General features: G+C 50.5%; 1 protein-coding gene across 1 annotated transcript; it reads right to left on the bottom strand.

The window, feature by feature from the left end:
* Positions 1-611: 611 nt before the first annotated feature.
* Positions 612-26,413, bottom strand: ATOH8 (atonal bHLH transcription factor 8). Its single transcript, XM_037387038.1, has 3 exons — positions 25,772-26,413; positions 10,933-11,124; positions 612-2,306 (listed from the first exon to the last, which is right to left on the bottom strand). Exons 1-3 carry the CDS (start codon positions 26,186-26,188, stop codon positions 2,301-2,303), a joined length of 615 nt encoding a protein of 204 aa, XP_037242935.1. The 5' UTR covers positions 26,189-26,413; the 3' UTR covers positions 612-2,300.
* Positions 26,414-26,555: the final 142 nt, after the last annotated feature.

The following is a 26,555-nucleotide window of genomic DNA, read 5'->3' as shown; positions in this document are numbered from 1 at the left end:
TAACAGGCACTGAAAGGAAAAAAAAAAAAGGTAAATAGTGTATCAGCAGTATCATATCACTGACTCTCTCTGCAGACCTTGCCTTACTGCTAATTATTAACTCTCACAAACCGAGAGCCACCGCAGAACTCATGACTAAAATATGATGGGATTTCTCAAATTGAAAACGCTTGGTGAATGTTTGACTCTGCTCAAAGAAAGAAATACCCACAGTGTTTCCCTAGTCTGTGTGTGCCAGGGTGGGGACAACCCCAAGCTGTCCCCATCGCTCTTGCTCGAAACCCAGACAGAAGAATTACAGTGTGGCCCCATACAAAAATTGCAGTTCCCCCTTTAAGGTCATCTTGTAATGATGGTTTTCTCCTGCCTTCCAGTTCCCTTTCTCTCACTGTTTTCTGTGGCTAGGCCACATTTGCAAGGTCCAACTGCTTGCTGGTTCTTGAAAGCAAATGCACTTTAAACCCAACTCTTTGACACGGGTGAAAACAGCCCTGGAGTGTCTCCTGCAGTCCATGAGCTCAGCCCCTCTCCCATTACAAGCCAAAAAGCTGGCTTTAATGTATGTAACGAAAGTCAGGGTTAACAACTGTGCTTTAATAAAGAAATACAAATGACAATCTAAAAATGTATTTTATTGGGCTGCTAATAATGACCGGCAGTGAGGGTGGAGGGTGAGCAGTAGAATGAGCTCCTGGGAGGGAGCTTGGACACAGCCAGCCCCTGTGTGTCCCAGAAATCAAGTAGAAGACGTCTTGAGCATCCCCGCTGGGAGCTTGCCCATCCTCTCCTGGGCCAGGGGATTTGGCAGTGAGCAGACCCTCACCGTGCAGCCTGGTGCCCCCAGTCACAGACCCTGCTTTGGTGACCTCAGGTTCTGCACACTGGTTCCCCTGCTTGGTGTTGATCTGCCAGTTGCTCAGCTTGGGAAATAAACAAGCAGGCACCGAGGAGTTCAGGTTTTGCATCCATGTCAGCAGAACAGAGATGATTCCCTTCCCCTGCCTGCTGATGCTCGCCCGCCCCAGCCCCTCGCCCTCCCCAGCGCCTGGCAATGCCCAGCCAGATTTAGACTGAAGTAAGTCAGACACCCGGGAACCTGATTTATGCTGAAGTACCCAGCATGCAAATCTGGCCTCACAAATAACCTTTCCCCTTGAGCGGGAAACAAAATATGTTCAATCTCCTTGGTTTGGAAACCCGTATTTTTTTTTTACTTGAACAGAGCTCTGTCCTCCCATCATTAGCAGATGTCTTGCATATGAACTGCATTACCTATAACGTCTGCTTACTCCAAGCAAATGTTTCTCAATCTTTTCTTTTTTTTTTACTTCAATTTGAAGTGAAAGGTACAGTATAGGATTCAAATGCTTTTGCATTACATGGGTTTCTGACCACTTGGAAAACCCCAGGGAAAAAACCGACTTCACAAACCTGAAACCCCCACTGAATTTTTTTGCTGCATTTCATTCTGCCTAGCTGAACTTTCTATTAATTTTTTTTTTTTTGCTTTACATGGCACTTAGCTTTTGCTTATTTAATTTTAATTATTTATTAAAAAAAATAAAATTCATAGCTCCTGTTTCAGCTCTCACTTTGTGTCAGTATTTCTACCCTGTGGATGTGTCGCACAGGAAGGAACATCAGGAAATTGCCCAAAAGGCAGAAATACAGAGTCGCTCAAAGAAAGAAGCAAACCTGAATGCTGAAGCACGATTCGGTGTTGTCCCAGCTCTTGCCCATACTGAACGTTGGCTCCAGGGCTGCAGGCAGAGAAGTGTGGGCAGGAGAAATAAGAGGCGACTCACAGAAGGGTTCAGAAATTCGGATTTGTCACTGACAGCTGGCTGGCCTGCTCACCACCATCTGAATGGCACCTCTGACTTTTCTTTGGCTCAAAGATTTAACATTAAGGCAAAAATAAGACACAGTGTAGAAGCTCCATCAAATCTTTGGCACAACAGCAACAACAACAACAACAAAAAATTACTGTACACATGAGCTGAGAGGGTAACATTTCCCAGTTAAGCAAAGGGAAAAGTGCTAAATAAATTGCACGTACTAAAAGGTGGCTGGCTTAACAACAATAAGAAGCATCCCTGTCCTTTTTTTTTTTTCTTTCTTTTCTTTTCCTTTTTTTCCTTTCTGTTCCAGAGATTAAGAAAGGTCCTTGGCCAATCATCATCTCAAAAAGGGGTTTCTGTAGAAAAGCTGCTTGCAGTCTTCATCTGGATCGTGCAGCCTTTGCCAAGAACAGATGCAATTCTGGCTGGAAGCTCTTCTGAATCCTCCCTTCCTGGTTGTTACTCCTGGAAAGAGAAAGATGCACCATCAGAACAGCGAACACATGGTGTCCCAGCAGCTCCTTGCACAAATGCCTGTCACTGGCACACACTGGGGTGTCCTTGGGGAACACTGGCCACAGATGTGCAGATCTTCAAGAGCTGGGCTTGCAGAGCAACCACCTGTAGGTGCCACAATGGTGCCAGAGCCTGCATAAAGCAGAGGGACTGGCAGAGATGGGGGACAAGGAAGGTCTGGGGAAGAAGTACAACAAGGTTATTAGGCTCCAGCTCCTGCCAGAAAATTTAAAAATTATGGCAAATACCTTCTTTTGATAAGACCTGCAGCTTTTTGGGTCTATTTTCAGTTTCAGGAGTTGATCTCAGAAAGCAAAGGAGTTGCAACAAGCCAGATTTGCGCAGGAGATGTGGTTTATTTCTGTATTTTAGTTATTGCATTTACTTTTCTGCATGTGTGGCTTCTAAGCCCGCAAGGACTGTAACCTGTGCTTTGTGCCTGCGCATCTCCCTGTACACGGCTGTAGCAGATGTACTTGGGTAATTGCATTTGCCTAAGGAGTATTACAGTCAGGTCCATGGGAAAATGCACAGCTCCAAAGCACAACAGCTTCAGACAGAGAAACCCTCATCTAAACCCCCTTTAACATTAAAGTAAGCCCCACAAATAACCCACAAATGATTGTTAGCATAGTTCAAAACAGAGTAAAATACTCGGGGCCTGCTCTTTCATGAGATCACATCACCATTGTCCAAACTGCCTTCATCACGTGGGCTCCTAAATCCTTCTTTAAGTAACTTAGGAATTAGAAACTTGGAAATGAGATCACATGTACTGAGTCCAAGCACCATTTCTTGCTTTTTGCCAGTGGATTTAAGAGCCTTCAGGGTGTAGTATGGCCCCTGAAGGTCCTCTAGACATGGTCATCAATTCCCTGGACAGATCAGCCATCCTTCTGACAGTCTTAAAAAGGGCAAACTCCTTACAGCTTGGCCTGAAAAACATTTCTTCCTTAATCCATTTTGTTTCTGTACTGCCTCTCCTTTTCCGTTACTGTATACTGTAGCATTAAGGTATAAAATATTACTAATGTACTGATGTTTTGGTTTGGTTTATTTTATTTATTTTATTACTATCATTAGAGTAGCTGCTTGCGAGACCAACCACCACAGCTGAGCACCCACACCAGGCTAAGGGGCTGGGGAACCCCAAATCCACCTTGTTACCCCCTCCTGTGAAGTGAAGACCCTGGGAAGCACGGGATTGCCCCAGAATCATCAGGATTTCCCTTGATAAAAGTATTTTGCTCAAAGGGCCCAGGTCATCCTCCATGCAAGAAATGCTGGTCTCTGCCAGACCCCAGACCCCTGGAGCTGGGGTCAGCCCATCTGGGTATGGTGGAGGAGGCGTTTGGCTGTGCAGCTCCACTGGAGGACAGGATGGACCTGTGGGCTGGCTGCAACCCAGCGCATCCCAGTGATAAAAGTCCCCAGATAAACATTACTGTCAGTCCCAGCCTGCTTTGGTTCCTCTTCTACATAAGCAGTAATGAACTCTTCACATCTGGCACACACCAAATCTGAAAACAGAGCTCGTTATTGCAATTATTATCAATAAGGAGGTGTCTCTGCTGACTGTAAGACACTACCTAGTGCTGCTCAGAGCAGAACACAGAAACTACTGCACTAATTCAAGGCCTTAATTGGGATTTGGGATTTTGAATAAATGAGGTTTAGGTGGGACAATTATAAACAGCCTTGTGTATCACAAACGTTTCTGTTGGGAACCCCCTAAAATTATTTTCCAACAATAAATAATGTATATTAATAACCTGTAACGGAGAAGTCGGCTGTCTAATTTAACCCACATGGAAAGAAAATGTAAAAGAAGAAAAAGGAGGGAAGCAATGACTGCTCTCATTAATATTAAAAGACAGCAGAGAGACAAATCCCCCCTGTTCCCATCTGGAACAGCAGCCTTAGCAAGCGAAACCTTTTCCACTGCAGGAATGAATTACCCAGCAATAGCAGCCTCATGCCCTAAGCCAAAGCCACCGGCCCTCTCTCTTATGCCTCCAGTGCTCTTTTAAAGTCTTGAAAATATAGGACCTGAGATTGCAGTTAACACCTCCTGCCTTTGTTCAGTGAGACCCTGCCCTTTAGCACAGGGTGTTGGATGCTGATAAAAAGCGTCGGTGGCGTTTGGGAAGCAGGATGGTTTCAAGAAGAGGGACCTCAGCGGGAGGTCTCTACGCTGAATTGGGGAAGATCAGGCATGGAGGGGCAAGAGGGAGTATATACAAACCAGCCAAGGGCAGGTGAGGGCAATTGTGCTGTACCTTTGAGGTGAAGGAAAAAGAAAGGGGAACAGAGAGATCCCTCTGCAATGCGATGGAGGAGCTCAGCAGTCCTCGTTGGCACCACTCGGTCAGTCTCCAGGCACTGCCCACCACTGGCCATGGTTTATGTTAGGTGGTAACAGGCTCCTTTCTTTCCCCCTCTACCCTTTTCTATTCAGCCAGGAGCTCTGAAGACAGATGTATTAACCAGGGTCTGCTTTAATCTAATATCATAACTCCCATGGCTCTTGAATTTGACAACTAGCCCAAAGACCTTGGTGAGTTTGCAGCATCCTGGAGCATTTCAATCTCTATAAATCAAAGCGCTTCTGGAACTGAGTCAGCCTTTGTTCCAGGGCTTCTCCTGTCTCTTCTGCTCACATTTGCTGTAGTTACCTGATACATGTGGGGCAGATCTTACCTAATTCTTGGTAATACTCTTGCTAGAGAGGGAATGGAGCCTACGCTGGGACCCTGCTCCCACAATGGCAGCAAATCCTCAGCACCAGCCTTTGCATGCTGCAATGCGACTGCTCCAACACCCCTTAAAGCAAAGGGGGTTTTGGGGTGCTGTCATACAACAGCAGAGTCCCACATCACATCCTTTTTGCAAGGAAAACCTTTCAGTTCTGCTCTTTGGGGTACTGATGCTCACCCCCCCTCGGGGATATGCATAGCTGCCTCCCTGTCCAGCACTGGGTGAACTTGCTCATGAACTTGCCTTGAGCCCTTCGCCTCACACCCGTGTCCCACCTGCAACTGCTGTTTCGTGTTGTAGGGACAGATCAATGCAAGCATCAAGCACGAGAATCCACTATGGGCTTACTCAGCCTCACTACGCCCTCACTGCCTTCTTTTTATGCAGGTGTGTTCCCACGGTGTGGAATCCTTCAGCTAGCACAGGGCAGGGATAACTCATGGCCAGGCAGATCCAGGCACCCCCCACCTGGGGATGCTGCCATCCCACCGTCCTGCAGGCAGACAGGATGGCTGGGAGCGGGTCGCTGCTCTCCTGTGGTCCAGCTCCTCCCCGGGGCCCAGAGCTGGCGGCCGTGGGGAAGCAGACTGGCTGGCTGCCCGCTCTCGCCTGCAAGTCCTAGCAGGGATATGAAGCTATTTTTAAAGAGGAACCTCTGCTAAGTCAAACTGCAGGGAAAGGGAGGTCGAACCTCATTATCAGACCCCCCCTCTCCACATGGGATGGGAAGCGGCGAGGAAGAAATGCCACGCAGATCATCAAGATTTTTACTGTGCTGGCTCTGAATGTGTTGTAATAATCAATATCAGATGATCAATAACAGCAAGCCCCAGCAGCCAAGATCATCTGAGCAGACCAGGGGGTGGGAGCTGTGGCTTTATCTCGGGGCTCTGTCTAAGTAAATCACGAGTCATGATACAGTGTTATCAAAAAAAAATAGCGCTCCAAGTGAATAGTTTCAGTGCCACACAAATCAAGCCTGCCACTACCATTTCTCTCCTATAATATAAAAACTTAACTTGTTCACTCCTGCAAGGAAATACGCCTGCAGAATGCCCGCCTCTGAATTTTTCAACAGGCGTAAGTGTTACCTACAGCGGGAGCTCTGCTTTTAGTAAAGTAGCAATGAGGCGGTATCAAGGCATGGCAGAACACCACAATAACTATTTTATATAATGCAATAATTACATACATAATGTGAGCCATTTTAGTGCAGCAAACTGCAACAAATAGAGCGGCTTTTCATTCCATATATGCTTCTCTATCATTTAATTATCATGGAATATATATATACACATATAGAGAGCATTTTTAAGTTTTAATTCCTTGCGTCTGGTCGCATCCATACACACAGGCACAAACCCAAGAAACTAAATTCCAGCCGAAAACTTTTATTGAGCTCCAACTGCTTGCCTGTTATTCATAACCCAGTTTCCTCTCTCACAAAGAGACCTTTCGCATGGTTTGGTTTTTTTTCTTTTTTAATGTGTGTGTGTTTTTTGGTTTTTTTTTTTTCCTTCTGCCTCGCTAACAGCTGCTCGCAGTGTTGTATCCTGAGTGATGATGAGGTTCTGAAAGTGTTTTTTTGGAACAGATGGCCAGGAGAGAGCTGGGGAATGTGCCAGCAGCGAGCTGGGGAATGCGCCAAGTCCTGCAGTGACTGAGTACTCCGGGTTCCAGCTCGCGTGCCTTTCCCCTGCCCTCTGCCCCAAGTGGCGCCAGCAGGACTTCCCAGCTCGCGCTCCGAACATCTGGAGTCTGCGACTGCCAGAAGAGCCGGGACGGGGGGAGGATGAAGCAAAAAAAAATTCCCTCACCCATCCCTCCCTGCTCCAGCTTAGTTCCCATGGCCGCGGCGATGTTGCTGCCTAGCACGAGGGCTAATCAAAAGCAAAGAGGGGAGGGGAAGGAAAAGAAAATGAACCTTGCGATGGGTGTTTGGATTATTATTTTTTTTAAGAGTTTGAGGTTTTCTGTTCAGTGTTGGGTGTGTTGTATAGGGTATTTGTTAGCGGTGGAATCCTGCTCTGTGCAGACCAAAGGGCTGTGGATGTGCTGCTTGGCAGGGAGGTAAGGTCTACCCACAGCCCTGGGGTTGGACCCTGTGGGCCTGGGGGATGTGGGGGGCTGCAGTGCACAGCTCTGCACCCACAAGAACACCTATCCCCAGGGAGAGCACCCGGCCATGCACCTTAAAGCCCTAACCCTGAGCCGTAATGCCGCCTTCCTGCAGGGCACCAGAATTTGGCCCTGGGGGGGAACAGGCTATAAAAAGAGACTATGCAAACCACAGACTGGATCCAAAACCCTACAAAATTCGTGTGAGGCTTTCAGACAGTCTCTGGTCACTCAGGACCATGCCCTGTGCAGAAACAAGGTACACCAGGGATGAGGAAACTTGGGACTCCCCTTTCTGATCCACCTCTTGTCACTGCTGTGTCCTCAGTGCTGCCAGAGGATGCTCCTGGCTGGAGCCAAGGGCAGATCCCTCCCTTTTCCCAGGACATCAGCGTGACCCTAGAAGGACTTGGGGTTCTGCTGCGGGTGTCGCAACCCAAATACCCAATGTGGTGCAACTCTTGCATGCACAGTGATGGGCAAGGCTTAGTCCAGATCACTTTTATGACCAAGTCAAAGGCATCTTCAAAAAAATGAGGCTACCTTCAGAAATCACCCCCACCCCTCCATATAGCTTTTTTAAAAAAAGGAAAAGGCATTTGAAGCCCTTCAATTACCCCCTTTGCTGCTTATAAACGAGATCTCCCATCACCAAACACCCTCAGTCAAGTCTCAGTTGCAACAACTAAAATCACTGTATAACCTAACTGTAGCTAGGACTGGAAAGGGGATTTTTTTTTCCCTAGTCAAGTTTGAAAGGCTAAAGCCAACTTTTCTAATTAACAAAATGGAGTGGAAAGGAGGGGGGCAAAACACCCATTAAATTTCCTATTGCAACAGCAAAGTCTGAACAACAACCTAATGTTAGGGACAGCAGATAATTCACCCTCAAAAACAAAGCAAAAGGCAACGCACAATCCAGCAAATGCAACATCTGGAGCCCCTGCCTGCCAAAACAAACTCCAACCAGCTACTTTCTTGTGTGAAAAGCTTACGGTGCCATAGCACATTGCAATCACAGAGCTGAAAGAGCAAGCAATAGAGGCAGAGACACAATGAGATGGAGATGACAGGAGATAAGGGTGCTGCGGACCCAACGGTACAGCTCAGGGAGCGGAGGTCTCGGCTCAGGCTTGCAATGTTGTTTGTTTTTTTTTTAAAGAGAGAATAAAAAAGGAAACTCAAAACCCAACAACAACAAAAATATAACAACCACCCCAAAGCTGATCATTCAGAGCAACTGCTTAGTGAGCAGTGGTTTCAGAGACCTGATTAAAAACACACACAGCTTAGAAAAACGTGCCGATTTCAAAATTAATGAGGGCACGGCAATTTTGGGCCAAGCCATTGTATCCTCATCCAGCTGCCCGTGTGAGACCCCCCAGGAGAGACATCCCTTCACACCACCTGACATCCAGAGCTTGGATCTTCCCTGCACAGCCATCCCGGATCTATAATTTCCCTCTGACAATGCCACTTCCCTCCCTCATGCTCATGATGCCATCAATTTGCTTGGCTCAAGGAGAACAGGAGATACCAAGATGAGTCCTCCCAACACATGCTTTGCAACCCTGTTCCTATGTACTGGGAATTACTGGTGTTAGTGGTACCTCCTGGTTTTGGCTTCACCATCAGCTGAATGTGCTCTTGCCATCACTTGAGCAAATGCTGCTGGAAATAAAATGATACCTATCAGTCAGGGCTACCCACAGGCTCCTGGGCTGCCCTAAACTTGGGCCTTCCCAAACAGCAGAAATACATTTGCAAGACACTTTCCAGAAAGAAAAACAAGGACCAAGACCCTGCCCCAGGTCCAAAGCCCAGCTCTCTTTCTGGAGAGGGCCTCTGGAGAAGGCTTAGGGTGGGTGTCCTTCAAGAACCTGGAGAAAAGGCAGCTTTTCTCTCCGTGACGCTGTTTCTGTGGATCAGTGGTGGCCCACTGGGAGGAGGAATGTGCCGATGCCCTGTGAGAGTTTCATTGTTCATGAGCTCTCGATGGGCTTGGGGCTTTTCTCTACGTGTCCGCTTCAGAGCAAACTTTAGAGAACAAACGCCATAAATGGAAGGCTTTTAATTCTTAATTTATTTTTTTAATTAAGGATGGGCCCAGCCCTAACCCTCAGATGTGAACACCCTGGGATTTGGAGCCGTTTTGGAATCTGGCTCCGCGTTTTCTCTCTTTAAGCTTGTGTTGGTTTACATAAGCCAAGACAATAGGTCTCAGCCCATCGGGCACCCAAGGCCTGAACACCAGCCCATAAATCTGCTGAAGCCCAAAAAACGATGCTCACCCTCTTCTTCCCCTGCCATCTCAACTTGGGGAGGGGACCCAAGACCCATCTAGTTATCTGACAAAGCCCCAGGAAGGATGCTCATCCCTTTCTCCCCTATCTCGACTGAGGAGGGGATCCAAGACTCCTCTAGCAATCTGCCAAAGCCCCAAGAAGGATGCTCATCCCCTTCTTCTCCCCTATCTCGACTTGGGTAGGTGACCCAAGACTCAGCTCTCACCTTGCCCTAGGGTTGGTGGCATCACATCCGTGTCCCTGAGACACCATTGACTGCAGCACTATGGACCCCCACAACGAACGCCCAGTTTTGGGCCATGCCCAGGAGCTCCCGCCGCACCCCCCAGTTTCAGCTGGTGCTGTCAGCCGTGGGTGAGCGGTGCCACATCTCCGCCTGGCACTGCTGCTCCGGGGGCATAAATACAGCCCGTGACAGTGAGAGGAAGGGATGGGGGAGTGTGCTATTGTGTTTATTTATAAACTGAACTGCTGCAGGATGATTTGTTGGGCTAAAGAGGAGGAAAAGTGAGGAAACCTGCCCAAATCAGAGGCAGATCTTAACGACACTGGGGAAGGAGCCTGCTCCCTGGCTTTGCTGCCCATTCATCCATTAAAATCCCACTGATTTATTATCCCGCCTGACAAGTAAGCCCAGAAAGCAGGGGGAAGTTCAATTCAAGTTTACAAAACTCTTTTTGTCATAAAGGCCCGAACAAAGGCATCAATCACTCCTTTAATTCACCCATGTCACTCTCCGAGAGGAAAACTGGCAGAACTCTCCGCTTCCTCCCCCCGCCTCTTGACAATGATTTCACCTAATTGGTTCAGTGTTAAGTAACCTAAAGGAATGCAAGGCGTAATTAGATTTAACGTTGTTTCCTCAAGATACCCACATGTCCTTCAGGTCATACATCTTTCTAATGTGTTTATACATACAACGTCTCCATTAGCTACTTTTTTTTTTTTTTCCCCTGTTGTCCGGTGATTTTGCTCGGAGATAAGTGTTAGATTAAACAAAACAGAAAACACAGGCAGGCGACTGTGTTTTATGGGCTCCAAAAGGCAACTCAAGGTTGGTTTGGTTTAACAAGTAACAGTCCCGAGATGACTCTAATAGGATCACGCTTGTGTTAAAACACACGATGGGCGACTAATGAAAGGAAGGGCCCGGCGCGGAGGATGGGGAGGAGAGAAAAGCCTTTGATTAGAGAGGAATGTGGTTATTACGAGATCAGATGGATGGAGGAGAAAAAGTGAGAGAGAAAGGAAGGGATAAAAAAATTAGGAATATTTCAAGAGGTTGAGAAAGGAAGGAAACAGCTTTGTATTATCTTTTTTTTCCCCTTTTTTTTCCCCCTTTTGTAATTTTTACTGGTTTTTGGGGGGCGAGGTGGGGGGAGGCTGTAACATACCTTCCTTTTTTTAGATCTTCCTTCTGCTTGTAAGGTCCTAGTGCACTGCTCCACGCATTCAGAGAAGCTCATGTTACTGTGGTCAGCGCTGTAATCCAGGTCTGCTAGTCTGGCCAGGGAAAGGATATAGTTACAGGCTATTCTCAAGATGGCCAGTTTGGACAACTTTTGACCATAAGAATAGCAGGGAACCTAGAAAGGGTAACAGGGAAAAAAAAATAAATTAAAAATTAGGCCAGATAGATAAACAAAACATCTTGCTTGAAGCACAAAAAACAACTGTAGGTTATTTTCTTAGCAGTTTTTAACACAAATAGGAACCCTAGCGATAAAAGGCCATATGGTCCCAACAGGTTTTTAAGAAGAACTCCCCCGCTGATCTCCATGGGGATGAAAGCAGCACGAAGCCTCTTGATTTCAGCAGGGCAGTTCTGCTTAAAATGCGATGGCAGGATACGGCCTGGGATGTCTGCCTGCCCTTCGGTTTGCTTCCCAGGGGCCCTGATTTCTTCAGAAAGCTGCAACCCTCATGCCACCTAGTTACTCATCTTGAGTAACTTACTCCCTGCAAGTAGTTCCAATGCCATCGCAGGAGTAACTTAGTCCCCGCAAGTAGTTCCAATGCCATCACAGGTCTTAAAGAATAAGGCGATAAGGGCAGCACGAGCAAATATATCACACAGCCTGGTGGTTTTGTGCTCAAACAGCATAGACTGTGATTTCCAGCCTGTGCAACACCATGATGCTGTTGTAGGAGCAGGACCCAGAGGTAGTAATTCCTACCTGCTGAAACACCCCACCACAGTACCTCACCTCCCAGAAGAGGCCAAACCAGAGCCTGGTTCAGAGCCCTGGCCATATCTTAAGCAATTTATATCTTTATCCTTGAAGATTTCTAGCGTAATGTGAAACATTCAAACAATTCAAACTAAACAGTATGTGTCTCAATAATGGAACTGTATAAATTCCCTGCTGCAGAAGGTTTGATTGCTTTTCAATTACAATCCAGCAAAACAGTACATATACGCTCATTTTAGGTACACAGCTTCAGCACGTCCAGCTTAAAGAGACATCTCCTGAGTTCAACAGGCTTTATGCCCTGTTTGCTAGTTTGCAAAATTGCTAAAGGTTATTCAGCCTTTAATGTGGAAGAGTCTATCACCTACGGGAAACTGGAGCTGGGTGCTTATCTGAAACCCATCCTAGCCACCCAGGTTGTCTGACCGCCCGCCAATCCAACTTTTTATACTACAACAATCACTGGAATGTCTCAATGTCCCTCTACCATCTGCCTCTGTACCAGTCTCCAGCCTCGTCATCCATCTAGGGTGTCACACTCTGTTTAAGGTTGGAGGTTTTTTAATGCTTCTTGCCATGCTCATTCCTCAGGTTCTCTTTCCTCCACACAGACACAAAGCTAGGCTCATCCCTGGAGTGATATCCTTGACTTTATATAAGGTAAGATGGGTTCACTCCCTCCACGAACCCCACAGCAGCCATACGCAGATGCCAAAGGAGGGGCAGAACAGCTCAGGCATATATAGGATTTCCCCAAGTATTCTGCCAGGCTCCAACTAACGTCAGATCCATGACCTCAGCTAGATGTGCCTTCCCTTTATTTAGCAACCCATGACAGATCTGTTTTGTCCATGAATTTGGTCTGGTAAGCTGACCCCTTGTCAATTTTGAGCACGCACAACGTACTTTTGTAAAGTTTTCTCCCCAGTCTATATAACACTGTCCTCCTTTTGCTTGTTTTGAACTTGGCTTCCACTGTCTTCACTTGAGGTCCCCCAGTTCGTGTACTAGAAGACAACAGATTTTTATCCACCTCCTCTGTGACACATTTTTAGTCCTCCATCATCTCTTCAGACTCTTTTCCAGAAGAAAAAGACCAAACCTCCTCAGCAGATAGCTGTGTGGAAGCTAACTCATACTTCTGATGACCCTTGTTGCTCTTCCCTGAAACTTTCCTAGTCCTTTTGGAGCTGAGAGGATCAGAACAACACACAGCATTAGGCACGCTGTGGATGCTCCGCATATTTATCTAACAGATGCTTTTGTTTTCTGTGTTGTTTAATATTCCTTTTCTCATAACTCCTGATTCAGTTTGTGACCACTACCAGGCACTGACCTGAGACTTCCATTGAATCATCTACAGAAACCCTGAGGTCTCTTTTCTCTGAGATAACGGTCAGCTCAGGGTCCATCATCTCCTATGTGGAATCTGGTATGGTTTTTCCCATATGCATCACTTCACTTTATCTACATTGTATTTATTTAATCTGTCATATCATTACCTAGCCACTTAGAGTCATAAGATCCCTCTGCAATTCTTATCTTCACTACCTTTAGCAAATATCAGTACATTTTGCTGGAGTATTGCCAGCAATCTTCCTACGCACTGCTCACCCACCTTTCCAGATCATTTATAAACACACTTGGCAGCAGAGCTCACACAGTCACAATTTCATATGGTGGGACATTTAAGGTCTCCAACCCAACTCCCTACTCGAAGCACAGCCCCTGGTTTCCCCCCTCATTTTTAGTCCTCCATCATCTCTTCAGCTTCTTTTCCAGAAGAAAAAGACCAAACCTCCTCAGCAGATAGCTGTGTGGAAGCTAACTCATACTTCTGATGACCCTCCCCGCAGGAACCGGCCCCTTCTCCCTACCTACCATTCCCTGCCTGCCCACGGGTCACTAATTCGCACTCTGCCCAAGCTGCTCAGTTTCTTCAAACGCTCCTAGGGAGGAGCTCTGCCATACTCCTTAGGGAAATCCAAACCAAGCACAATCGGTTGGATCACCCTTATCCATGAACATGTGGATTTTCATGCTGTCGACCCTATGGACTATTTGGCTTCTATGATACAGCTGAGGTGCCCAGCAGCATCCAGCTTCTCCAGAAGCAAGCCAACAAGCTTCAAATGGCCTTTTTTATACACAACATCTGTTATTGATACCCCCGAGGAGGTGAGGAATCATAGAATACCTGGGGTTGGGGAGGCCCTTCAGGGGCCATCTAGTCCAACCCCCCTTGCATTAAGCAGGGATACCACAGGGCATCTATTTATTCTCTGGGAATACTCAGTGCCACTGCTTGCATCGACCTCAGGTGGCAGTTGCAGAGAGCAGACACTTCTCTGCTAGTAATACCAACCAAGAAGGGACAGAGCCACTTCCATGCCCCTCCTGCTGAAAACAGCACTAAGTGTCCCATGGGATTCGAGATGCCACCAGTAAGACACTCTTTGTAAGGCTAGCAGTCAACAAAAAGGCAAGGCTAAGTGTTGTGCCCATCGCTCCAGAATGCCCTGCAGGGGTAGCTGGAAATGGCTGGAGCCTGGTGGCACAAAGGGCCCCTTTTTACCTGACAACATCTCTCTCTAAATCCTTGCCTTCACTTCTTTGCCAGCATCATGCACCCACCAGCTGCGCTTGCCCTCAGACCATAATACCTGGCCCCCAGATGCAATAAGCTGAGAGTTATTTGGAAAGCAAGAGCTCTGGGCAGCAGAAACATCCAAGTCTCCTTTGATGCTGATGTAACAAGAACAGTGGAGATCCCAGATCAAACAGCAGCGTGAAAGACCAAAGCAAGATGGAAACTAAAATGGAAGGATTCAGTGAAATGTGGGAATAATTTCAGAATTAGAGCAAGAAGGAAGTTAAATCAAGTGGAAGGAAAATAGACCATGAAATCCTTGAGGCTGATGCACAGACGCTGTCCAGTTAGAACACAAGCAGGCAGGCTAATGTCTTTTTTTCCTCATCTGTTTTACTCTTTGTGTGGTTTTTTGTGTTTTTGGTTTGGTTTTTTTTTTTTTTTAAATAAAACCCAAACTGGTTTGTAGGACATATTTGCTACAAATTCCAAGAAAGATCTCAGTGCTAACACAGTTGACAAAACCCTTGACTGGGGTTACACAACACTCTTCCCACATGCTGCAGCAAAGTCCAAACTGGAGCTGCCCCATACATCCATGGCAAGAGGTTCACCTTGAGCAGCTCAGACACCGCTACGACGGGTGTGGGGCACCAGCATCAGAAGATAAGAGTTTTTGCCATGGTAACAATGTTAGAATAACTATCTTGTAGGAACCCTCCCTGTCTTGGCTCAGCTTCTGCCATTTTAATGCTTCCTTTTGAATTAAACATGGAAAATTGAGAGAGGAATGAGCCACTTCTTTCAGATCCAGATCTCAAGCTTCCCCACGCAGCAGTGCAGGGCGTGAGGGGAGGTGGGGGGAAACTGAACTCTGGTTTTATCCCTTCTTTAACATAAAGCCAGCAGGTAAGAGGGGACAGATTTGCAACAAGCTGGAGTGAAGGGTGTCGATGACACACCTGGCTGCCAAGCAATCTTCAAAATCCAACCCAAAACAGAGAGAGCATCTTAGAAATGGGAAAAATGCCTGCAGCTGGTGTGGCCACGCAGGTGTAACCCTCCCGGCTCCCATGGGGTCTGCACTACCCAGATTTTCAGCAGTAAGTAATGTGAGCAGGCATCTGTCATGCTCCTGGTGAGCACCAACCCCTCTCCTCTGCCACCTACTTGCTCATCGTGCCTGAGATGAAAGACATCAGGGCTTTTGTGGGAAAGTTGTGAAGAGGGGAGCTGAGCAGGTCCATCCAGAGCCAGGGGGAACCAGGGGAGAGCTCAAGTTTCTGTGCAGTTAATGAAAATATTTCCCTTATCTGACCTCACTGATTTCTGCCAAGCGGCAGCACAGCTCAGCATCTTGCCTGCAATATTTGCAATGATTAAAAGGAATTAGGAAGGAACTGCAGCTGAAATTTCACACCGATCCAAAGGAATGCAGCTGTCTGCTAGAAAGGAAAGGGTACTGGCACCATCCTTGGCTTTGGGAGGTCAGCACGGCAGTGGGCTGGGGCGAGCAGGAACCAGAGCTTCAGCCAGAGGATGTTTGTTGGTTGTGTCTGCAAAGGGCTCTGAAGAGTCTCATGGGTCTTATCAGTGATCTCCAGGCTGGCAGGGGCTGAAGCAATGCAAGATGAACGCTCTTGAGACATATTCCTGTGCAGAAAAGCCCTTCTTTGGCAGGAAGATAGGACGGGATGTGATCTAACAGGTCTTTTCCATCCTTGACGTCTGTGATTCAGAGGCAGTACCCTTGGAAGACTGAAGATGCTCCCTGGCAAGTCTGTGGGAAGTCTGGCGCATGCTTGACTGCAGCAGTGCTTGGCCCACAGCCAGCCGGCTCAAGGCAGGCAGGGCTCCGCTGCAGCTCCCCAGAGGGTCACTGCCACCCACCAAAGACATCGTCCTGGAGTTGATTCTCACCCAGGGAACAGGAAAGGAGACTGCAGGATGGGGTGGGGGAACAACTAGAGAAAAAGATGGGTGAGAGGGTACAAGAACCACCCCTGCCATATGAGGGTGCAGGGTATGTTTACCATGATGGGTCTGCAGAAAACAACCAGGAGCATCCCATGGACTTGACAAGCATGAAGCCAGTTCACACCACTCAGCTTCTGGCTGGGTAGCACTGTCCTTATCAGTAAGATACAACTTCTATAAACACTTTCTGGATCTGTACAGATAATGTCTGTAAAGCCAAGTCCACTCTGCTTTACATTACATGAAAATACTAGAAGAAGGCTGCTGAGTGCCGGGGTCCAGACCTCTCTTTTATCGTGCTAGAAATGGGACTCAGCAGCATAGACCTCCTCCACATGAGGGTCAAGCAGGGCAGAATTGGCCCCCCTGGGTACTGCAGAGAAGACACGGTGGCTCCAAGGCAGAGAAACATCCCTGTTGGTGATGCTGCGTAAGCTAAAGTCTCCTGACAGCAAGCTTCTCCACAACGTGACATAATAAGCTGCTGAATTTACCCGTCTGCTAATTCATCTATTTTATTTTTATGCTGGGAGTTAAAACGCATCAGGGCTGCCCCAGGAGAGCATTTGGCTGCCCCTTCCCTGTGTCCAAACACACAGTGCAATTGCACTGTCTCATTGTTTGTGCTGCACCTCCTGCCAAAAATATTGCCAGAAAATTCATAGGAATGTCCAGTGCTTAATAGTTCTGGCTTTAGTACATCCCTCCTTCTACCCGGGGGTGAGCTGGATGTTTCCTGGGGTTAAGGCACCTTGAGGGGAAGGCAGCAGGTTGGGGCAGCAGGACTGCTGGTGTTCCTTGCATGTTGGTCCTGAGCACAAGCGCTCTCTTCTCTCACCATCCCAAAGTATCTCCAGAGCTGGTGTCTGCAGAGTTAATGGGAGGAGAAGGAGAGAAGTTGTGGATGCCCCATCCCTGGAAGTGTTCAAGCCCAGGCTGAATGGGGCTTGGAGCAACCTGGTCTAGTGGAAGGTGCCCCTGCCTATGGTGGGAGTTGGAACTAGATATCTTTATGGGTCCCTTCCAACCCAAACCATTCTGTGATTCTATGAGTAACAGCCTTAACAAGCTGAAGGCCTTGTCCAGAAGATCACTGCCTGTCTTCAAGATGTGCTACGCTGTGGAGCATGTTTAGGAAGGGTTTGGAACCAGCATTTTTCTTTCCACCTAGTGCCAGGGGGGAGATGAATACATATGGGTCCTCCTACTTCCTGGGGGACCCCTTTGTTGATGGGCTAGTCAGTGTGTTCAGATTCACCAGCAAGAGACTTGGCTTCCCTACCCTGCTCCTGACAGTTACATGCCCTGAGTCCTCCTAACACCCCAGGTGGGACGATGACGATTTATACAGCTGTACGATGGAAAAGCCTGCAAGCATTGCTGGGCCATCCTTTCACAGTCCTGCCAGACTCCTCCAGTGCACTTGGTTATCAGTGGGCAGATGTGGTAATTGCAGTAACAGCACCATGGAAGTAGACAGCTTCCATGGAATGCCTGAACTTAGGACCCAGGAGAACCATGCTGTGTGGTTCAGAGCCACCAAGCAACTTGCAGCTATCAGACAGGCAGCTTTGCTGCCTGCAAGACTACTCCTACGTGCAACAACAGAGCCTGCTGCATGGCCCTGGTCCCCAAATACCTCTCCTCCTGCTCGTGGCACAGCAGCCGCCAGCTTGCATTGATGGCTCCTCCGTGCCACTGGTGCTTGCTACACTGAACTGGACCTTTAGGGCAGCACAGCACGGGTTTAAACCCAGCAAGGCCAGACCCTGCTTTGTGGGTAAATGGCATGGTTCTCAGGGGACTGCTTTTGGAGAAGGACATGCATCACAGACTAGTTTGGGCTGGAAGGGACCGTTAAAGGCCATCTAGTCCAACCCCCCTGCAATGAGCAGGGACATCTTTAGCCAGATCAGGTTGCTCAGAGCCCCGTCCAACCTGACCTTGAATGGTTCCAGGGATGGGGCATCTCCTGCCTCTCTGGGTAACCTGGCCCAGTGTTTCACCACTGTTACTATAAAAAATTTCTTCCTTGTATCTAGTCTAAATCTACCCTCTTTTAGTTTAAAGCTGTTCCCCCTTGTCCTATCATAACAGGCCCTACTAAAAGGTTTGTCCCCATCTTTCTTATAAGCCCCTTTTAAGTACTGAAAAGCTGCAACAAGATCTCTCTGGAGCCTTCTCTTCTCCAGGCTGAGCAATCCCAACTTTCTCAGCCATCCCTCTGATCATTTGTGTGGCCCTCCTCTGGACTCGCTTCAACAGGTCCATGGCTTCCCTCTGCTGAAGACTCCAGAGCTGGATGCAGTACTGCAGGTGGGGTCTCATCGGGGTGGAGTAGAGGGGCAGAATTCCCTCCCTCGACCATCTGTGGGCACCTGGTGTCAGATACTCCACTGAGCTCTACTCCAGCCAGCTATTTCATACCATGCCTGTGGGAGGCTTTTGTTTCTCTGCAACCAGAATGCAATGGTGGGGAATGGGCAGCCCCATTCCAGCAAAATGATCACAGCAGCCTGAAGGAAAGCCTCATCCCTGCCTTGCCACAGACAGCAAAGCATCCAGCCAGGGACCAAACCTAGCTTAAAAATGCCAATGAGAACAAAAGCATCATCACTCAGGCAGGAGCACTAGTCCTGACCAAGGCGCCTTCGCCTCCTGGGTGGGTCTACGCTGTCAAATAACCCAGCTCCTGGTTCCCTCCCAGCTCCTGGCTCCCCCATCGCTCACATTGCAAAAACATGAGTTCACTCTTTGGAGCATGAATTGGCTTCCTCCAAACAAAACCTAGGTGTGGTGCTGGGTGAGTTCACCCTGGGGATCTCTTCCAAATGGCAGTCTGATTAATACTGCCCCAGGCCTGGCTCTGCTCTGTTTTGGACAGTCGTCCTGCACTATCCCTGGATGTTTTACATCCAAAGGCTCAAAGGCTCCTGCAACATCCCCAGGGCGTGCAACATGCTCTCAGTATCATGCATGAAAAGTAGCACACTGCTGGGCTGCAGCAAAGCTCTTACCTTACTGTGGGCTCTTGGAACCACTTCCCAAAATGACAACTACACAGAGGACTACTGGGGCATCACAGATGAAATCCCAGGGCCATTGGGCACAGCAAGTCTCTATGGCTATCCTCAGGCACTATAGTGGGGAAACGCTTTTTTGGGTGACATTTTAGTAGTACCACATCTCCATCTCCATCCAGGACATCTCCATCTCTGATGTCCAATGGGTCTAATTCACCTGGGGACTAGAAGGAGCACAAGGTCCACCAGAGCTAACAGCATTATACCAGCCTCAGCTTGGCCCTGGTGATTCTCTAGTCCCTGGCCACTGCTGGACACCACGAGGTTTTCCACTCCCTTGCCATCACTGCTTAGACCCAGGAGCTGCCCTGAGCCTGTGGCCAGCTGCAAGGAGCACAACCCTCCCACAACATGTGTGGCTCTGCTTGCATCCCTGCTTGGCACAGGGGACAGTGCACAGTGGGACCAGGGTGGGATATATCACTTTGTGAACACACATGGCATGGACTGAAGGAGACGCAGGTCAGGAGCAAAGAGCCCGGGGGGCTGTGCTGAAAGGTACCGTAAAGTATCCCGCCTCTCCAACACAGGGACCGAAGCCCGGAGAGGAATTTGAGAGCAGATTAAGGCAGGGAGCAGAGGCTGGATTCAAAGCCCAATGGAGAAAAGCAGACTCTTTCCTTCCATTTCAGCAGGAGCCGTAAGAAAACACAGAGGTTAACTTGGGGTGGCTGCAGCAGGCAGAGCAAATACCTCCTGACAGGAGCCAGATTTGTAGCAGAGGATAAAATCAGTTAGACAGCAGCCAAGGGAGCAAACAAGCCCTGTTCTTAGTGACACAGTCATTGTTTTCAGGATTTTTGTCCTTTTGTCTGGTTTCTCCCTTATTTTCTCTCCCCTTGTGTTGCTTCAGGCCAGTATTTTGTCATCTTCTTTAGCTGTTAAACCACAGTGCTGCCCCGCTCTGCCCCAACCGGGCTCTAAATAACTGTAAGCGTCACTCCAGACTGGCTGAAACTACTGAGATGCTCTGGTTAACGCTGTGCTGTGCGATGACAACACGCAGCAGTGGTACCGCACGTTGCGAGTAACATGTGGAGGATGCTCTGGCTCTCCCGAAGTCCAGTAGAATTTCTCCAACTGCCACCGTGGAGCAGGGCCAAACCTTCCCACCCAGCTGTCGCCCCCAGCGAATTCCAATGGGAGGTTTGTCTTCAGGAGCTGGGTTTTAAGGCATTTTAGGTTTCCTGCTGGGGGGATGAATCACTGGGAACAGGGCTGGGAGATGTCAGCAGGTGATGGAGGAAGGCTCTCAACCTCCCCACCCCATAGTAAGGACACGCCAGCGACACTAGTCGCATACGGTGTCCCGCCTGCGGAGGTGACAAACCACAGCTGCCTTTGGGATGACACACAAAGAGGACGAGCACGTAATGATGCATCCCCAGAATAGTCTCAGCCTCCACTGGCTTGCGGCTAAGGCGCTGCTCAAGCCGCAGGTCCTGCCTGCCTGGCTTGTCCCTTCAAACCCCTGCAGACAGCTTGCCCCCATGCCACCCCACAGCAATGCAACCTCCTCCCGTGCCCTTGAGGCTGCCGGTCACGATGTCCCACCATGCTCCTGATGACAGCAAGCAGGGTCTTTTCTGCACTGATTTAACGACAAACCACAGCGGCCACGTGCATGCCAGCAGCAAAAAGTGAAAGGATGCTGGTGGGGGGATAAAACCTCCACTCCAGCAGCTAAAAAGCCCTATAAAACCCTAAAATATCTCCAGAACCCACATGAGTGCAGAGAGTGAGGCTGTCAGCTGCTAAGGCAGAGAGAGGTCCCTGGTAATGCAGTGGTGAAAAGATTTAGAAAAACGCCAATATACTTCAAGGGAAAATAAATGTCTGTGGACACATTTGCTCTCAGCGCAGACTCTAGCTTGCTGTGGCTTGAGTTGCTTTCTTGAGGACGAGCTGGACAGCAGTGCTCCAGAGAGAAACCAGATGTGCAAGCCTAGGCAGGCTCCAGATCAGGAAGGCTGCTGTGGTTGTCTCTGTCCATCCAGGGAGAGTTTGCTGCCACCTTAGGGTCTGTCGGCACAGCTGAGAAGCTCCATCGCAACTCCTGTGAGTGCGGTTATCTTGGTAGGAGCTGCCTTGCCCAGGTGCCCACTGCAGCCTAAGGGTGGAGAGCGCTATCTCCTCCTGGAAAATGCCTCCAGGAGCAAACCTGGTGGCCAAGTCCATGCTGTAATGATGGTTCAGTTTCACCCTTGGGATGTGCTGGAGCAAGAGACTCTTGCTGCCAAAGGGGATTTGCAGACAAAAAAATGGAGTCAGTGTCGCTGGCAACCATGGCCTGGCCTGGATAGCATTTGCTCTGAAGATATGCAGTGGTGGTTTGCATCTTGTCTCCTCTGAACGGCTGTGCTGCTTCATGAACCTGGACATCCACCAGCCCAAGGGCATTTCAGATGGAAGAGGAGATGACCTTCGGTTCCTGTGAACTCAGTGCTACATCCCTCTGCATCAGGGATGTTTGGGTTCATTGGCCACCCACAACAGCAGGGAGAGGGACAGAGAAAGGATGGAAGTGACAGCCCATCATGTTGCTTATGGGGGGTCCTGGAGCAGTGGGGCTGGTGCAAGAACCCAGTGACCAGCACCTGCGAGGGCATCTGAGGGCACAAGACCAGCGCTCTGGGTAGGAGCTGCCCAGTCATGGGGAGAGGAGCAGTACCCAGGAGGGACACCCAGAAAGGCAGCAGCAGAAGTATCTCCACCATCTCAAAGTGTTTTAGAGCAGGTGAGTGTTTCCATGGGGAACTACGCTGTTGGCTTTGGGAGTCCACTCTCAGTGGAAGGATCATTTGGACAAAGGATGCTTGGACGATTGAGGGGAGGAGGGAAATCTCCCTCAGACTGAGTATCTGAAGATCACAAGTGCCATGACTAGTGGGAAGGAGCTGTATCTGAGGAGCATCTGCTCTTCAGTCTCACTTCAGTGTTATGGCCCTATGCTGAAGGCAGCAGCTCGATACAGAGAGAAGGAGAGAGATCCTCGTTCCTGGTGGCCATGACACCACAGGGCGAGCACAGCAGCAATGACACATCCCTCCCAGCAGCAGGCAGCTTCCAGAAGCTGGCAGCTGCCCGTCCACCTCCCACTTCTGAGGGGCCACCGGCCTCAGAAGTGAGCCAGGACAGCCATGTGCTCAGGGACACGGCTGGATTAGCATCTCCTTGTGTGAAACGACCGTGGCTGGCTCTTCCTCCACCACGAACTGGGCGGGGGGGCAGGCAACCCACCCCTTCCTGCCATCTGGAGAGCTAGCTGACACAAGCCAAAACATGTGTGCCATATGTACACAGCTGTGGAGCACAGCGACGTCGCTGTCAGCCCATCTGCCCGGCACGCTGTGTGCCAGCCACTCGCCCTCAGGTGGGCTGCTGAGGTGGGGAGGGTGTCCTGCAGAGGAGCGTGGCTTCCCCTTCCTCCTCCTCCTCACCAGGCATGGACAGGCTCCCTACGGTGTGGCCGCAGTGGGTTTGATCCTGCAGGCATTGGGGGTTTATCTCATGTGTGCCAGCAAGGATGGGTATCTCCAGCCCCGTCTATCCAAACAGGGTGGGGATGGGGACAACACCTGCACGGGTGGGTGCTGGGTACTGCTGGCAGAGCGGGTCTCCTGCTTCCAGCAGCTCCACATCCAGCACCCGACCCCTTCGCAAAGAAGCACGGGGCCAGGGCTGGCTGCATGCAAGTGTGGCATTCCCCCGTGCTCCTCGCCCACCCCGCTGCAGGGAGGTATTGGTTTCAGTGCCTCAGGAAAAGCCTCCCAGCTGCTTAAGAGCCTGATAGGTGATGACAAGGAGGGGACGGAGGACTAACTGAAGTAAACCAAGGTCTGCGGCTGACGGCACGCAGGGATCGCCTCCTGTGCGGGGCTAAGGCCCTTTGTATGCTCGGGGATGTGCCAAAACGGCGCTCACCCGAGGCAAGAAAAAGCCTCTCAGCTGTGTGTACCTCTACAGACGCATCTCTCCGTACTCCAGCTTCTTGGCCCTGCTGACCAAGAGGTGACAGCGAGCAACGTCCTGCTCTTCTGATCCAAACTGCTCCTCAAAAAACTCTCTGCCGGCACCGGTGTGAATGATTTGAGTGACAAGCCAGCACCGCGCATATGTGCAATGAAGCCGCCTGTCACCTGATGTCACGTACGGCACCAAGCATGCCGTTGGCAGCCCAACAAGAAATGAATCCAAATGTCATCCAATGATGGTCGGGACAGCCAGCCCACCCCTCAGCAAATTGCTAGGAAAACCTCGCAGCAAACATTTCCCAGAGAATGATTTCTTTCTCTCTGCAGAGTGAATACAGCTCTGCCAGTATGTTCTTGTGCTAACCCTAGAGACTGGCTTTCATGGGAAGAGAGGACAGCAACTTCAGGCTCTTCGGGCTCCCAGCTGAGCCCAGGGCTGAAATGATTTATGGAGACAGGGCCAAGGCCAGGAATCTGAGGCTTTTCAAGAGTTGCCCATTTCCCCAAAGAGTGCGGCTTTAATTTGTTGCTTGCCTGACTTCTGCTTGAGGCTCAGCCTAGAACAAGATTGCCAGTGATTTGGGAAATCAGTGCTACTTCCCCTTGCGGTTTTGGTGGTGTAGATGTCTGTCCACGGAGAATTAGACTGACACTTCCAAGCACGTTACATACAGTCACCAAACAACCGAGATATGGGAGCAGCTTATAGAAACAAAATATATCAAGTCCGCAGCAGCTACAAGGGGTGGCCTCACAGCACCAGAGGGACAGCATCCAGCACACATTGGGTGACCGCGATTGTAACAGAAGCTGTCAGATCCCACCACGGCGTGGTGATTGAAAAGGCTCTAGTTCAGATGCTCATCAGCAGTTCTCTCCTGACATACAGCCCCAGTCCCAGCCTGTGCTCCCTACTGAGGTCGGGCCTGGAAGTTTGTTTGCAGAAGTAGATGACGGGGAAGAATTAACTCTTGGGGTGCAGCTTCCCAACACATAGCAGTCACTGAGAAGGGCCGCAGGCATCATGTAGGACATAGGAACAAGCAGAGCTCCTCTGAGCAGGAAACAATACTGAGACCTAAAGTGAGCACGCTTGGGGAATGGCTTGCGTAAGTAATGTTTGAAAGATGGTAGCCAAAAGCCTGGGGGTGCGAGCCCCCCTGTAAGCAGAGTGTGCTGTTCCCACCAAGCTGGAGTGGCCAACCTGGGAGAAGTAATGCTCAGCATCTCTCACAATCAGACTCATCTGCAGCTCGCAGCCCTCCAAGCCCTGTGTGTCTCCTCCTTCCTACACACCTGGAACAGTCCCGTCAGCATTTACCAGAAAGGCAGAAAAGACAGGACAGCTGGGCTTGCACTGTGAGACAGCAGGTCTTTGTCTATCAGTGAGCTGCTACAGGGTGCCTACGCACAGGGAGAAGTATAGGGTTGAGTACAGGGGCCAGAACACTGATTTATCCTTGTGAGGAAGGCACAAGAACCTTGCGGCTTCTCTGGCTCTCTCCTCACCTTCCACTTGGGGGGAGGTTCTCCGAAACTTCATTTACCTTTCAGAAGCCCCACCCTGCCAGATATGAGAACACATCCATTATCCTTCACAGAAGACCATGAGGGTTTTCAAGACCTCTCAACAAGAAAGCCCAGCACCGTACACACTTCAAGAACATGCTACAGTAAAAATCATGGGAAACTAACCAGCGGGGGACGACAACTTAACCCTGGCAGACGCAGGGTGCACAGAAGGTTTCAGAGGTGGCAGCAGGAGCCCCAAGCCCCCCGGGGGCTCAAGCACCCTGTACAAAAGTCAACGGGAGCACACTGCTGCCCGGATTCCCAGCGATCCCTCTGGGGCAGCTCACCCCAGCAGCAGCGCTAGCAAGTACACGTGCTCTCGGTACAGGAGCATCACCCCAGCTCCCAGCTTGGCCAAGCGCCCCTCTCCACCCTCTGGTTTTCCCTCAGAGGGTCTTCTCGGTTTTGTTTCATTTTGCCCCCCTCCACGCCATTCTCTCTCCGGGGGGAGAAAAAAAAACACCCAAACCCGTCCAAAACTTTCCAGCGGCAAGCAAATTAAAAGCCCTTATTTATTTATTTGGAGTGTTAGCATAGCTCTAGGGCTGGTACTTCCAGGCATTTTGAACCGACTTCCCCTCCTGTCAGGCGTCCCTCCAGGCTCCTGCCCCTGCCCTCCGCCGGCGCGGGGCTGAGGGGGGCCGGCCCTGCCCCGCACACCCCTCTGCACCCCTCGGGGTCCCCGAAAGGGCGCGCAGCCCCGGGCCGGGGGGCGATGCGTGCGTGGAACGCGCAGAGCGATGTGACCCCCGCCCCGCTCCCCGCAGGCGCCGGCGGAGCGGCGCTCCCCGCGGGGCCGCCGGAGCCGGGGGCGGGCGGCGCGGTGCCCCGGCGGCGGCAGGTACCTGCTTCCGCAGCGCCTCGAAGGCGGCGCTGATGGTGTGGACGCGGGTCCTCTCCCGGGCGTTGGCCAGCAGCCGCCGCGTCTGCTGCAGGGCTTTGATCTCCGGCGAGACGCCGGCCGCCTCGCCCGGCCGCGGGCGCGGGGAGGCGGCGGGCGGCGGCGGCGGCGGGGCGGCGGGGAAGGCGCTGGCGGCGGCGGCGGGGCCGAGCGCGGCGCTGCGCGGCCCCCAGGCGGGCGGCGGGGCGGCGGGGGGCGGCGGGGGGGCAGCGCGCAGCCCCGGCCGCCTCCCGCTCAGCACTTTCAGCTCCACGCGGAAACTTTTGCAGCCGGGCTTGCGCCGCAGCCGCCGCAGCCCACCGAGCTCGGCGGCGCAGAGGCGCGGCCAGGGCTCGCCCTCGGCCAGCGGCGTGCTCCGCATGGCGCGGCGCGCTGCGCGGGTGCGCTCAGCAGCGGCCGCTCCGCCGCTCCGCTCCCGCTGCTGCTGCCGCCGCCGCCGCCCCGCCGCCGCCCATCTGCGCCCGCCCGGCCGCGGCGGGCAGCGGAGCCCCGGCGGGCCGGCTCCCTCCGTCCGTGCGTGCGTGCGCCCGCCGCTGCCCGCAGCCTGCCTCCCACCGCCGGCAGCCGGCCCGCCGCGCAGATGAGCGGCTTTAAAGAAACAGGAAGGCTGGTTTTTTTTTTTTTTTTCTTCCCAAAACAGCTGTGCTGCCAATCTCCTTTGTTCATCCCCCCCTTCCCCCCCCCTTCCCTTCCCTCCCACCCCACTCCCACTTTCTTCTTTAATCTCG

This window comes from Falco rusticolus, chromosome 1 (genome assembly GCF_015220075.1).
Source record: "Falco rusticolus isolate bFalRus1 chromosome 1, bFalRus1.pri, whole genome shotgun sequence".
Classification (NCBI taxonomy): domain Eukaryota; kingdom Metazoa; phylum Chordata; class Aves; order Falconiformes; family Falconidae; genus Falco; species Falco rusticolus.
Note: the sequence above shows the minus strand (reverse complement) of the source record. Positions and strands in the feature narration are given on the sequence as shown.